Below are 16443 nucleotides of genomic sequence, written 5' to 3' on the forward strand. Positions count from 1 at the left end.
AAAGATTTTTAATTGCTGGCTGCAAAAACAATTAACACAGCAATGCATGTAACCCTGCACTGTGTAAGCGAGGGAATGCCACATACCTCAAATTCATGTTAAATGTGCCAAAATCCAAATAACATTGCAACATAATTTAAAATTTTCAAGTCACAACCCATTATCCAGGGTCAAATTCAACCGCCACATTTCTTATCCATATAAAAAGTCTCATCAAAGAAGCAATGAACTACATAATTGTCATCAAAATTTTGGCTAAAAACAACATTATCTGTCAATTACTTGCTCAAAATTGTTTATTGTTTGAACGAATGCAATGTCATACATAGAAATCTTGATTTCGAGTAGTAACCATCTTCCATAAGTTGGGCTTCAGGAAAATGCATAAGCAACCACAACATAAAGTCAAGTTAAACAGCATAAATGAAACTCTATCCACACACTATATACAAGAATTGTAACATGTGCACTACTTGGGTTATATTTTGAATAGTGACAGAATGTTTATATCAATGGCAGCCCAGCTGCAAAGATTTCTTAGACACAAAAGAAGGCATAAAGAGGCTTTAATACTTTCTTCCATAACAAAAAAAGCAAGATCACATGAACAGTTAAATATAATGGAGTAAAACCTTACTTTAAATGTGGTCACACAATGAATATTATAAGAGTTCAATCAAATCAATGCCAATAGTCAATTCAAATATCTTCATCCTTATTTATGGAAGTTTTCATAATTGGAGGTCATTCATAAATGAATAGTTTTTGGGCCCCAGAATGATCCCTTAGAAGAGCAAGGAAGAGGATAATCATAGAAGATACTCACTCTCGATCTATAAATAGGTTGACTTGTTGCTTGAAATGCACAATATACACTCTGTATGATACATTTGACAGCTTAAGTTTATTTGCTATTAATGCTGCATCTAAGGAAAAAATAAAATTTAACTTAGAAAAAAAAGGAAGAGACAGACTACTCAGTTCATAGATCTGTAGAAACCAATGATTAACAATGCTCTAATCATAACCAAAATTATAAACCAACAGATTTGATCTGAGATTTAATATAGCACCTCTCGGCGTCTATCCCCACTTGTCAAGCCTTTTGGACGCAAGTTCAACTCTAGAAGTCCTTCTGGTGGAGTGATACGAAGTTGCCTCATCTGGATATCAACATCTGGAACAATATCTTGGACAAATGGAATCCATATAAGAGGGGCAGAGTTTTCTTCATCTGCTGCTGGAGTTTTTGCACCAGTAACATTGTCTTTAGTTTCACTCAATATTACCGACAGAAGATCATTAGCTCCAGTGTTAAAAATGTCCACAACAGTACCAACCAGCTCATTCGTATCCTGTTAAAAACACTTAATGTCAGGTAAGCATCATGAAACTTGTAAACCATAAATCTGATGAAATTAACCTATAACGTATATATGATTAAACACAAATGGCATGCCGTCAATAGAATATAAAATCTACAAAACAAACAAATAGTTGGTCACAGGAACTCGACACATATTGCATGTATTTATGTTTATGAGTCATATAAAGTCATAATTTTCCTAAAATGGAACACAAAAATCAAATTTATATTTTCCTAAATTATGAATTGAAGGGTCTACACACCACAATCGGATACTTAGAACTCAAGAAACAATTGGAAAGATCTGTCATGTAAATGCAGTCAAACATAGTTTAATTATATTATTCCATATGCTGGAATGTGCAATGCGCTTATTGTTTTGATTATTATGGCTGCTACTTTTATAATTGTGGTCTGACATTCCAACACATCTCTTGACTACTCATCCTACATGAAGATTCGTAGAACGATTGAGGTCAAGCGAGCTCTAATATCCTCTCATTCTCCTCATAAGCATAGATAGCCAATGTACCCTACTTATATCACTAAAGTTGCAGTTGTCTGAACTCCTTGTGGGATATCCCTGGAATGTTTATCCTGCTGAATAAATTTGCTGGTGTGTTCTTCACTGGCATAACATTTCTACTGCCACATAGGGATAATTTTAGGGTCTATTTTTCACTGGTGAATTAATCTTTCCACTCCACCCCCAAAAAAAATAAACTGAAATTTTTTGAAAATAAATTCGTGCTCCAAATTTCATAAGACAGTAACTCTTTCCTTGATAATTCATCAAGTTTATAAAAAATATATATTCTTGAAGAAAAAGAAAAATAATTGATAATCATTTCTAACTTAAGAATTCATTATTGAGACACACCTTTGTTTGTTGGGACTAATAAATCAAAGCTATCGAATTCTATAGTCGACAAATGTATTGCAAAGATGGAGAGTTGGAAAGGGAGATGGCTATCCTTAGCAGGAAGAATTCTAATGCTAAAGTCCATAATATTTGCTATTCCTATATATTCTCTGTCATGCATGAGAATCCCTGTTAAAATAAAAAATGCAATTGAACAAAAGATTAGGAATTTTTTTTGGAATGGAAGTAAAGAACAAAACAAAATTCCATTAGTAGCCTAGGAGAAAATTTGCATGCCAAAAGCTGCTGGAGGTGTTGGATTAAGACAGTGGACTTTTCTTAAGGAGGCATTGGGAGCAAAGTTAATGAAGAATATGTATAACTATAATGATCAGAAGTGGGCAAAGATCTTCTACGGAAGTAATTCGATTTAAGGAATAAGGAAAGAATTTGCACTACAAAAAACCCACTGAAGAGATCGGCTATATGGAATTTTATGATGTCTTACCGGCAAATAATCACCAACCACATAACTTGGGCTATTAGTAATGGGAAAAAAGCAGCCTTTTCGGAAGACTCGTGAGAATTTTATGAAAACTTAGATAAGAATGAAAGGTTCAACGAAATTAAAGAGGTCATCAAAAGAGCATGGGGAGAAAAAGTGATGGACTTTGTGGAAGAAGTAATTGAGGGACAGCCCATTTGAAGATGGAAATCAGTGGCAGATCTGAGTTTATCACAAGATCAAAAGAGGACTTTGAACCAGATACTGAAGGAGAGAAAGGTGTCGTTGGTAAGTATGGATGATGAAGTTAAATGGTGTAGCTCCAAATCTGGGAAATACAATGTTAAAATTGGGTATGAACTAAAAGAAAAGGTGAGTGTTAAAGAGCATTGGCCTGGTCATCTTTGGTGGAATAAAAACTGTCTTCCAAAAGCAGGAGTATTTGCATGGCTAGAGATACAAAAGAAAATTCTAAATGGAGAAAGACTAAAAATGCTAGGTTTTCAAGGACCGAATTGGTGCATTTTTTGCAAGAAAGAGACAGAATCAGTAGATCATTTATTGCTGCACTGCGATTATGCAACAAAATGCTGAAAAGTCATAATGACGAAACTCAGCTGTAACTCACCCTTCTCAGGACCGTTGTTAGAAATGTTTTGTGGATGGAGGACAGATTGCAAAAATCAGTTTTTTCACGTATATGGATAGTCAGCCCATCAATTGTAATCTGGGAAATTTGGAAAGAGAGGAATAGAAGAAATTTTCAAGGAAAAGAAATGCCAAAATTAATGCTATGTAATTAAATTGAACAAGTCATAGCTGAAGTAGTAAATGTAAAGTTATTTCAATTTCAATTAAAGAACAAGTTATGAACTATGAATGCTATATATGGATACGAGGAATTATGTCAATGTCTAATAATTCTGATTTTTATCTGCAGGTCTGAAGGAGAGAGATCATTTAATATTTTCTATGTCTTCTCCAAATGAATTCAATTGGCATATATATCATTTAGGCAACCGGTCAATTGGTGTATTGACCGGTCATGCCTAAACAATGCACCCATTGATCGGTGCCTTTAAAATTATACCATTAACACAATGCTGATTATCGGTTCAAAAACCCCCGATAGCATATTGTAATATCATAATATAATGACTGATCAATATAATGAATCGGTTCATATAAACACCGATGATTCAAAGTGCACAATCCAACCGGTGCATTTGTTAACCAATGTTAATGCCAAATGAAGCGGTGTATTCATTAAACCCGATAACAAATATGCCCGATATAATAAAGCCCGATAACAGATGTGAATTGGTGCCAATGTTTATGCACCCGATAGCAAGTATGTATCGGCGAATTTAACCCAATAACTTATAGCATTTAATATGCTATCGGGTTAATACCCCGATAGCATATTAATGCCAATTAACAATTGACATTAATATGCTATCGGGTTGTTAGCCCGATAGCATAATGATAAGCAATGTTTGTACAATCCGATAATCATATGCAATATAAATCAGACATGAAGCATGTAGATAAATAACAGAACAAGGAAGGTTAGGAAGATCTTATCTTGCATAAGCTACCATGCATTAACACTCCCTCTTAGCTTTGGAAGATAGATAAGGCAACCTGCATCACATTTCCTTTTCATAACTAAGATAATGTCAGTCAGCAAAAATCATTTATACATGAGAAGTACCATCAAGACATATGATACAAAATAGAAGAACATCACCTGAGCATGTGACATAAAGTATTCTTTTAACATGTGATAAAAGTAAGAGAATCATCACCTGATCATGTGAGAAATCACCAAAACATGTGATCTGTAAGATTCATCAAGATATCACCTAACACGTGATATCAGTATTGCCTAACATGCAATACTTAAGGATAAGTCTATGAGAAAGGTTAGTTTCTCATCATATCCAAGTTGTGATAAGTGCAATAACATTTATAAATGTTTATCACAACATAGTCATGGCACATCCATGACTTACCAGAGATCCAACATGATCAATGGTTGAGATATCACCTACACGTGATATCAGTATTGCCTAACACGCAATACAAGGATAACCATATGAGAAGTGCTTAAGTTCTCATCATATCCAAGTTGTGATAATGCAATAGCATTTGTACAAATGTTGTATCACAACATAGTCATGGCACATCCATGACTTACCAGTGATCCAACATGATTACTGGTTTGACTATTATAAGATCGTCACCTTATGATGTCTACATACAAGTGTTTAGTATCTGAGAGATCGTCACCTCTTAGATATGAACACAGGTGGCAAGAAGCCAAGAGATAGTCCAAACATGACAAAGAAGTTTACACATTAAACATCTTAAATATATGTAAGTATAGATTACAAAGCAGATTACCTTTCTATCATACCTAAACCCTTTCTGAAGTGATCAAGCTTCACTCTGGAAAGTGGTTTGGTCAGAATATCTGCAGTCTGATCTCCTGTACACACTTATTCTAACTTTATCACATTCCTGTCAACCATATCTCGTACATAGTGATATGGAATCTCAATATGTTTGGACCTGTCATGAAATACTAAATTTACAGAGAGTTTTATACAGCTTTGATAATCACACTGAATGACTGTAGGTTTCATAGGTTCTCCAAATAATCCCATGAGCAATTTCCTTAGCCATACTGCTTCTTGGGCAGCCATTGAAGCTGCAATATATTCAGCCTCTGTGGAACTCTGAGCTACTGAAGATTGTTTTCTGCTGATCCAGGATATCATGGCTGACCCTAAACTGAAGCAGCACCCTGAAGTGCTCTTTCTGTCAGTCACACTGCCAGCCCAATCTGAATTTGTAAATCCATGTAGATCTATGTCAACCTTTTCATATTTAAGACCAAGCTTTAGGGTACCTTGTAGATATCTCATTATATGCTTTACTGCAACCAGGTGTATCTCCTTAGGTTCACACATGAACTGACTTAAGGCATTAACAGCATAGCAGATATCTGGCCTTGTATTTACTAGATACATCAGGGACACAATCATCTGCCTATATTGAGTGGGGTCAGTAGGTCTTGATTCTGCTACTGCTTCTTTAAGTTTATGGAAGTTGGTTTCCATAGGAGAGGTCATGGGTTTGCGGTTTAGCATTCCAAATCTTGTCAATATGTCCAAGGTGTACTTCCCTTGGTTCAATACAATATTATCAGAATTCTGCCATACTTCCAATCCTAGGAAGTAATGAAGAAGCCCCAAGTCTTTCATATCAAATTCTATGGATAGATCTTTCTTGCATTGATCTATTAGGTGATCATCTCCTGTGATTAATAAGTCATCAACATATAAAATTAATATTAACATATCACCTTTATTTCTTTTGAGGTAGAGATTAGGATCTGCATCATTCTTAGAGAAACCCAGCTTTGAGAGATAGGTGTCAATTCTTTCATACCAGGCTCTGGGAGCCTGTTTGAGCCCATAGAGAGCTTTCTTGAGTCTACACACATGAGACTCTGCATCATGAATTTCAAACCCTTCAGGTTGCTCTAAGTAGACTTCTTCCACAATCTCGCCATTTAGGAATGTTGTCTTAACATCCATCTGATGTACCTTCCACCCCTTTGCTGTTGCAATGGCTAGGACAGCTCTTACTGAAGTGTACCTGGCAACAGGTGCAAATGTTTCTTCGTAATCTATTCCTTCCTTTTGTGAGAACCCTCTAGCTACAAATCTGGCCTTGTGTTTTTCAATACTGCCATCTGCAGCATGCTTGATTTTAAACAACCATTTAGAAAACACAACAGACTTCTTGGTTGGCCTAGGAGCAATCTCCCAAACATCATTCTTCATAATGGACTGATATTCTTCAGTCATGGCATCTATCCATACTTGATGTTTGAGTGCATCTGAAACATTGTTAGGTTCAGCTTTAGAAAGATCATTCATAAGTGCATTATAGTTGATGAATTTATTAGGCCTCTTGCTTTCCCTGAAGGTTCCTGAAGGAGCAGCGAACTTCTGAGCTTCTGCTATAGTTTTGGTGGCCCATAGTGGTCTTTTCTTGCGATTATCTATAGGTGGGTCTTGTGTTTCACTTATAGTTTCCTCAAGATACTCCCTCTGAAGCTCAGGAGTAGGTTCTTCTAGGTTAGGAGTAGGATTATGAATTTCAGGTTCTATTGTATTTTGGGCCCTTTTGAAAGCTAAATCTTCTTCGAAGATTACATCCCTACTGAGTTCAATATTTTTCTGCCCTTGTACATAGATTCTGTAGGCTTTAGAAGTTTCACTGTATCCTACAAGTATTCCCCTTTTTCCAGAGGGTTCTAGTTTTAGTCTTTTCTCTTTAGGTACATGAATATAGACCGGACACCCAAATATCCTAAGATGGTTGATATCTGGTTTTGTTTTGGTAAAGACTTCCTCAGGAGTTTTATCTTCAAGGTGTGAATGAGGACATCTATTTGGCATGTACACAGCAGTGTTAGTTGCTTCTGCCCAAAGGTTCAAGTTTAGATTTTGATCTAGTATCATGGCTTTGGCAGCTTCTACTATAGTCCTATTTTTCCTTTCAGCTACTCCATTTTGTTGTGGATTATAAGGTATTGTCAACTCCCTCTTAGTCCCAAAATTTTTACAAAAGTCTTTAAATAGTCCTGATGTGTATTCCCCCCCATTGTCAGTTCTTAAGGTTTTAATTTTGTTTTCAGAGAGATTTTTTGTTCATGTTTTAAACTCTTTAAACCTACTTAGGATCTCTTCTGATTCTTTACATTTCAGAAAGTAGATCCACGTCTTCCTAGAGTAGTCATCAACAAAAATTACATAGTACAAAAATCCCCCTAGCGAGGGTACGGACATAGGTCCACATACATCAAAATGAATTAACTCCAAAACTTTGCTATTTTTCCTAGTACTATTCTAAAATGCACTTTTGGTATTTTTACCTAAGGCACACCCTTTGCATGCCTCTGAATGATATTGCTTCAACTTAGGTAGACCTGTGACAAGGTTTCCCATAGTTGACAAAGCTTTATTATTCAAATGGCCTAATCTCCTGTGCCATACTTCATTTGCATTAGTTGCTTCATGGATCAATGCTAGATTGGGCTCTGTACATAGCTCATACAAATAGCCTTGTCTTCAACCAATGACCTTAGCGTCTTTGATGGAGGATCTCTTTGGCCAAGCCAACACCTTGTTTTCCATGAAGGTCACTCTGTATCCTTGATATTCTAGTGCTGATATGGAGATTAGATTTCTTTTGATGCCTGGAACATATAGTACTTCTTCAAGTCGTAGTGACATGCCTGTCTTCAGTTTGATGGTGCAGGTTCCAATTCCTCTAACTGGATTTGAAGAATCGTCTCCGATGGTTACTTCCTCATCATCTTTCTCTATCATGGAGTCTAGTATTTTTCTAAAGCCGGTGATGTGTCTGGATGAACCACTGTCGATCACCCATGAGTTAGACTTGTTTGAAGCATGGCTTGTAAGTGCTGAGTAGAGGACATAGTTTTCGGAGTCATTTTCTCTTCTAGATTTCCTCACTTTTGCAAATGTGGCTTGCTTCCCTTTCTCCGGACAGTTTGCAACATAGTGTCCAAATTTGTCACACCTATAACATTGAACATGTGATAGGTCTTTCTTAGAAGTGTTCTTGCCTTGTTTAGCTTTTCTTTTCCTGAATTGCTTCTTTTTGTACTTCTTATTGATGTTTGTATTTAGGACTTGCAAGTCTTCATCTATATTCTTCTGTTTTATTCCTACCTTGTTCAATCTGGATTCTTCTTGTAGACAGTCATCTCTTAGTCTTTCAAACTTAGGATATTTGGACCTAGCACTGATGCCTTGGACGAATGTGTTCCATCCACTAGGCAATCCATCTAGAGCAATGAGTGTTAACTCTTTGCTTTGGATGTCGTATCCAAGGGAAGCTAGGTCATCTCTTAGGCTTGATATCCTCATGAAGTAGGAGTTAATTGTCTCCCCTTTGTTCATACTGATATGGTTGATCTCTCATTTTAATGCCAGAGTACGACTTGCATTTGATATCTCAAATGTCCTTTCAAGTGCCTTGAACATTTTCTAAGCCGTCTCCTGCTTTCTAATGATGGGCATTATATTATTTCTTACCCCATCCACTATTATTTTAAAAGCCTTGTCATTTCCCTCGATCCATGTGGATTTCTCGGTTTCATCTTCTGGTTGTGCACTTTCAGTTTGGACATATGAATCAACTTTGTTTTCTCTTAAAATCATTTTGATTCTAAACTTCCAAGCTGAAAAATCTTCGCTACCTCCGAGTCTATCTTCGAATCTGATAGCGTTGGCCATTATGGTAATGTGATGTAGTTTGTAACTTAGTCCTTGAATTTTATCAAAATTGAATAGCCTTAGGTTCGATTACCTTGGCTCTGATACCATGTAAAGTTATTTCAATTTCAATTAAAGAACAAGTTATGAACTATGAATGCTATATATGGATATGAGGAATTATGTCAATGTCTAATAATTCTGATTTTATCTGCAGGTCTGAAGGAGAGAGATCATTTAATATTTTCTATGTCTTCTCCAAATGAATTCAATTGGCATATATATCATTTAGGCAACCGGTCAATTGGTGTATTGACCGGTCATGCCTTTTAGGCATGACCGATCAATGCACCCATTGATCGGTGCCTTTACAATTATACCATTAACACAATGCTGATTATCGGTTCAAAAACCCCCGATAGCATATTGTAATATCATAATATAATGACTGATCAATATAATGAATCGGTTCATATAAACACCGATGATTCAAAGTGCACGATGTATATAATCCAACCAGTGCATTTGTTAACCAATGTTAATGCCAAATGAAGTAGTGTATTCATTAAACCCGATAACAAATATGCCCGATATAATTAAGCCCAATAACAGATGTGAATCAGTGCTAATGTTTATGCACCCGATAGCAAGTATGTATCGGCGAATTTAACCCGATAACTTATAGCATTTAATATGCTATCGGGGTATTACTTATAGCATTTAATATGCTATCGAGTTAATACCCCGATAGCATATTAATGCCAATTAACAATTGACATTAATATGCTATCGAGTTGTTAGCCCGATAGCATAATGATAAGCAATGTTTGTACAATCCGATAATCATATGCAATATAAATCAGACATGAAGCACGTAGATAAATAACAGAACAAGGAAGGTCAGGAAGATCTTATCTTGCATAAGCTACCATGCATTAACAGTAAATACAGCAGCAGCAAGTCAAAATCAATTAAAATATCCATCATCGAACTGGGATGATCTTCTAACGAAAAATTGGAACTATCTCAAGGTCCCACCCATTAATGGGTCTGTCCGGGTTGATCTGTGCTCTATAAATAGGAAGGAAACAAGATGGAATCCACCCAAACCGGGATGGATGGTGACAAATTTTGATGAGGCATCCAGTGGAAATCTTGGACCCTCGCGAATAGGTTCTGTAGTAAGAAAGGGGCAAGGCAATTTAGTGGCATATGGGTCAAAGAAGTTGGGTTTGGGCACGGATAATGAAGCAAAGGCTCAAGCGGCTTTACTCACCTTGGAAGTGACGAGTAAAGTAGGAATTTTGAAATTACACCTCGAGGGAGACTCCCAAATCATTATAAACTCGATCAAGAATAAAAAAATCACAAAGCTGGAAGTTGGATAAATTATTGAGCCAAATTTTAAACAAGCTAGAGTATTTTCAAGAATTTAAAATATCCCAGGTGTATAGAGAAGGGAATGAAGTGGCGGACAGGCTGGCACCGTGGGCAGTGCAACAGGAAGATTTGGCAGAGTTAGTGTGGGAGGATGTTCGGAATGAGTCTAGCCAAAGAAATGATGATTTATTTAACAAAGGTTTAATGGCATTAAAGATTGAGGAGGACAGTCTGCATAGGAGATACAGCGAAGGACAGTAATCAAAGATATGCTACAAAAGCCACAGCCAATAGAGATAAAGGAGGAGGTTTGCTGGAAATTTTTGTACAGAAGATTTTAAATGAATGCAGATCAGATTGTTGATAGCTGGGTGTTATAGTAAGACGGATTACAAAGCTTTGCCCTTTTTATCCAACAAAATTTGTACTTGAAGAGAGTTAAATCTGTTAAGGATGAATTTTGCTTATATTCATTGGAAAGGATAATTTTCTCATGTAGCTTAGAGCTGGAGTTTGCAGCACTTTCTTTGCAATATCTTTTAAAAAATAATAAAATGGGTACAGACCCCTTGTCTGCTATTACCTAACAAAAAAAAAACAATTCATTACTGTGAGAAATTCATCAAAATCTAAATTTATTACAGTGCTATTGTGATGTGTTTTAATTTGTTTATTACCAAACAACACAAAACGAAACTGTCAGTACAATATAATTGTTCTTAAAATTACAATGAAAAACTCCCTAAGATTTAACTAAAACTAACAAGATTTACAAGTATGCACATTGTAGAAAATTTCATGGGCTGTTTGCATTTAAATGTAAATATCTACCTAACCATGTTTTTGCCTTGGATGCAACCATCGGACTGTGCCTTAACTTTTCAGACTTAAGGAGGATAAACACTTCAAGCACAACCTCCTACTACTGACAAAAAAGAGCAATATTTGTGATGCAGAGATGGGAGGATGCTTAGAGTGTCCTACAAACAAGTTTTCAAGTCACCAAATGTAGACAAACACAGAGAGAGTTCTTTCTCCCAACTTTCCCCACACACTAGGTTCCCTAGACCTAGACAAAACTGAACCAACTTGGTGAAAACTCAAAAAACACTTGGATTCTCAAGGGCAGCCATTTTAAACACTTCAGGGCATTGGTACAGACCTTTCCCATGCATTGGCAAAATTCTTTGACATGTAGGAAGATGACTTGCCTAATAACCTAACTTGTTCCTATTGTGAGGTATTCACACATCACCCCATTGCAAATGGGGACCCCCACTTTTTCTAGCTTTCTAGGATAGTGTTAAGAGTCCTTAGCTATTAGCCTTTGCATTAGAGGGGTATAGATGGTTAAGGAAGCCAGGAGTGAGGTGGATAGCCTTGTGTGAGGTGTGAAATGAGTGAGTTTGTTAGCCTTCAGTAACATCCAGATCACATGAGAAGTCAAGTCCAGCATGAGTTCAACCGAAGAGTGTGAGAGGCTGCTAGATAGGAAAACTTCAAGTGCCCCTCTCCCAAAGCGAATTTCACTCTTTTCCCTCGAGTCGAAGCAGAAATTATATTCAAGGTGAGTTTTCAGGTCTTATAGTATATAAAGGCATAAACTAAGACATAAAGTGATAAGGTTCAACTCAAGAGTACATTTTCAAGCTAATTCAAGCGCCCTTAGTTGAGAGCGAAGTTGTTCCATGAGCCTAGTTTCATCAAAATTGAATGAATGGAATGAAGGAAAGTGAGCAAGAAATCACTGAGTGTCAAGTTTCACTTCACTTCAGGTGCACACCTTGTGGAGCGAACTTCATGTGCTCCACTCACAGAGCAGAATTCTTCTAGAGGCCTTTCCTTAGGTTAGTTTGACATGTTTTCATCAATGAATGGTTAAAAACCCCAATGTTAGAACCCATAGAACAAAGGGAAACGAGTGAAAGCAAGTTCATAGATCACTTCATGTGCAGCAAGGTTGGAGCGAACTTCATGTGCACTCAAATCAAAGCGAACTTCATGAGCAAGAGTTTAGGAGCGAACTTCATGTGCACATCATTAGGAGCAAACTTCAAGAGCTCCTCTCTAGGAATGAAAACACTTCAATTGCTCCTTCATGAGAATGAACTCTCTCCAAATCCACCTATCAGACTTGACACACATGAGAAATCAGAAATTATGTTAAGGTGTGTAAAAGCTATATGTCATAAGTGTTTGATACAATACTTGTTTTGTTTTGCAGATATAAAAGGAAGATGATGCAACTTGCAAAGCAGTACCTTGAAGAAATGAGAAAGGGAAGATTGCAAGACTCCGCCTCCATGCAAGTTCAAGAAGGAAACTTCATCCGCAAGCACAAGGGTATCAAGGAAGGAATAATCTCAACTCTCACCGCACTATGGAGACATGAAGAGATCAAAGGAGTGCGAAGGAGAAGTTATACAATCACCCCAAGGCAAGCTAGGATGAAGGAAGGACTCAGCTACCTCAATGTTTCCCATCACCACTACTTTCAGCGAGCTTGAAAGGTTGAATATCAAGAGATATTTCTCAACATCCCTTCATGGTGATGAACCAAGTTTACAAGTGCAAGTTGAAGTGGCTTCCTAGTCATCATCCTAGTCGCTACCTCCACCAATCAAAGAAGTTCCACCTCAGCACGTCTAGATGCAATGAACTTGACTCACCCATGATGGCAAAAACTTCGAGGCACCTACCCTTATTATCTATTGGTCATGCCAAAGTGTTGTAATTATTTCACTGGCCAAAATTGAGTTTGTTGTAACAAACCCTAATTAGGGTTTTCATTGTAAACTATCGGCCATTGATCTCAAATTGATCTGAGCCATTGAATTGTATTGAGAGCATTATAAAAGGCTCCAGCTCTTCATTTGTAAAGGAATAGTTAGTGAATAGAGTAGTGAATAATGAATAGAGCTAAGATGGTAGCTAAATTAGAGTCAAAGTTAGATTAGGAGAAGGCAAAGATTATTGCCAAACCTTGTTGTAAAGAACAATTGATTTCATTGAAGTTATGGTGAATTTGATTTGTTACTTCAACAACTTGCATGGTCTTTAGTTCTCAATTTACTTTCATGTTGATTAAATTAAATGGAAGAATTTGTTGAATGCATTTGTGTGGAATCCGTTTAGTCCATACCACTAGCCTCTTGTTGATTGAAAAAGCGCCTTGCGTGGTCAATTGGAGTGATATGAGCTTAAATTCAAATTGTTGTAAGTCCATTGCTTATGCATAACTTGAATGGTAATCAATGTTTGATGATAATGATTTGAATATCTTTGAACTATCCCTTAGAAGATTGCACTAAGCTTGTGTCAAATTGTTCAAGTTGATGGTGAGACCTCACCCAGTAGGATTCCATCTGATCATTCACCTATCTTCTTGCATTCTTAGGATATGAAAGATCTCTTTATTCCAAAAATCAAAAAAAAGTAAAAAACCAGAAAATCAAAAAAGAAAGATTTCTCGATGGAGCAACAACAATTTCACGACGAGCAACAAGTTGATATCCCTCAACATTGGTGGAGATTGAAAATACAACTATACCCACGTCGTTTGTTCGAGTTTGCAAGGCCAGGGCAGAGTAGAATCCACGAGACGAATGAACATGATGAGATGCATTGCTTAACATACCTATCAAGGATGGAATCGGCAGTACAAGGAAAGATCTTCTTTTGGGATGTCTCCAAGCAAGAAGCGGAAGAAGGCAATTTTAATGTCCTAGAGAGCAAGGATCCCCTTTCAAGTTTCTTATGGATGATTGAAAGTCAGCTTGTCTTGAATGGTGAAATGCATTTAGAAGACATATTGCTACAGTTGTGGTGTAGGATTCATAATGCACCCCACTCCGAGTTTACTTGCTCATTGTGTGAAATGGCTATCAACCAAGTCAAATATCAGTTTGGATTGCCAGCCTTATTCGAGGAAGAGTGTATTGCACATAGATCTTGGAGTGCACTTGTGGCTCAATTTAGAAGAACATATGAACAAGGCATTACTACATCACCAGACAATGAAGAGAGTCAGTTGCAAGTCGAAAACACAAATCAACTTGATGATCAATGCATTGCAATGGATAGCTCACCATACCTTGCTCTTGAAGAAGAATATCATGGAATGAAAGTTGAAGAAACAAAGCTCAAGTATTGACAAGTGGTGATCAAAGTGTTGAGCCAGCAATCAAGGAAGAAGATGACTCATTCCTCACGGAGTTCTCATTCATACTACAAAAGGATATTATTGAGAATGAGATACAAGAAGTTTCAAGTAACAACCTTGAAGGAGGAGAAAATCATATAGAGATGTTGAATGAAGTACAATTCATCACAAGCGAGCCCGAATATGAAGAACAATTTGAGGGGGCGCTCAAAGACGTCATCACCATCATGCTATTTGAGGGGGCACTGAAAGATCTCATGGAAGAGGCACAAATGGAGTTACTGCCAAAAAAATTTCCAGATAAACAAGTTGCTACAAGAGGCACGATTCATCATCAACTTCAACCTCCCGAAACATTGTGGGATGAATTGCAAAAGGATAGTATGAATGAGACAAGCAGTCAAGGCATCACAATTGAAGATTACTTTGTGTCCAAAGAAGATGAAGATATAGTGGAAGACATCCAAGCCACCAAGATGCTAGTAGGTGAAGATCAAAGCTTGGAGACACCAAGGCATGAAACTCTACAAAACATGGATACTAGTGAGGATCATCAAGAGATAGAGAAAGAAAATAATGCAGAAGGCATAAATGACTTGAGGGATTATCACGCATTCGATGCTTCACCATCCCAAGAACAAGGAATTGAGTGTTATACTATTCAAGATGATGACGTCCTTGGTGAGCATCCATCCTAACCACAAGAAGGAGATTCCAATGAAGAATGTCAAGTCGTCTTAAAGGAAGAACTTTCAGGCGTCCCTGTAGGTGAACAAATGGAGCTAGAGTGTGAAAGACACTTTGAGTTGGTATTTCCATCAATGTCAACATTTAAACAACCGCTACAAGAGATGTTTGAGGCTCAAACTATCAAGGAATCCCTAATTTTTTAAGATACTTACACTAGAAGATCAGCCTCTAGACCCCTTTCTCCTACCTTCACTCCACAGGAAGAACAACCACAAGTTGCTACCCCTGTACCTTATGCAGATGAAGCACGGCAGGCATATCTGGAGTATACCACCTTACCTCCTGACTTGAGAGATATGTCGTCATTTGATCAGTTCATGAACTAGAGGAGTAGAAGAAATGGCGGGAGAAATGATTATCATACTCCAACACGAACTGATTATCAGCATACTCTTGGGAAGATTACCATGCCTTACTTTAATGGGAGTGACAAAATCACAGCAAGAGCATGGGTACAAAAGCTAGACAATTACTTGTCATTGAGACCAATGCCGAAGAATGCTCATGAGTGGTGGTACCATGGATTAATAACACTTGGTCATAATCACATCACCACTTATGCAGAATTCATGGACAAGTTGATAGAATGATTTGATCGCAAGGATCCGGAGATGTACTTCAGAGAATTGGTGCAGCTGAAACATGTGGGTAACTTGGAAACATATATCGGTGATTTTCAGAGATTATCAGTTATGGTACCCAGCATCAACGACAGGAGATTGGTTGTCTTGTTCATGGAAGGATTAATGGAGCCACTAAGAGGCTAGTTGAAAGCTTTTGATCCATCTACACTACAGGAAGCAATGAAGAAAGCAAGGAGTCGTCCGCAACCCCTAAAAGAAAAAGTTCGCATAAAGAAACTCCTTCAACCAACAATGAGAGTCCTCAACAACTTGCTGATAAGAAAAAGAAATCAGAAACTATGGTGGATGAGGAGACATGAGAAGAGTAAGGAGGAGAGAATTATGCTTTTGGTGCAAGGAACCCTACAGCAGAGAGCATGATTGCCCTTTGAGGCCTAAGGGCAAGGCGAATCATGCAATGTGGGTGTATTATGAGGATCCTAGTTTTGAAAATTCAGATCAACCAGCTACTTCA

The 16443-nt window shown here is 37.3% G+C and overlaps 1 protein-coding gene across 2 annotated transcripts in view; it reads right to left on the bottom strand.

Moving 5' to 3' along the window:
* Positions 1–16443, bottom strand: part of LOC131051001 (uncharacterized) — a 205305-nt gene that overhangs the window by 151050 nt on the left and 37812 nt on the right. For both annotated transcript variants that reach the window (XM_059207432.1, XM_057985323.2), the window contains exon 5: positions 1074–1355. In XM_059207432.1, the coding sequence (XP_059063415.1) occupies positions 1074–1355 (282 nt within the window). The remainder of the gene's footprint in view (positions 1–1073; positions 1356–16443) is intronic.

Source organism: Cryptomeria japonica, chromosome 6, assembly GCF_030272615.1.
Source record: "Cryptomeria japonica chromosome 6, Sugi_1.0, whole genome shotgun sequence".
Taxonomy (NCBI): Eukaryota; Viridiplantae; Streptophyta; class Pinopsida; order Cupressales; family Cupressaceae; genus Cryptomeria; species Cryptomeria japonica.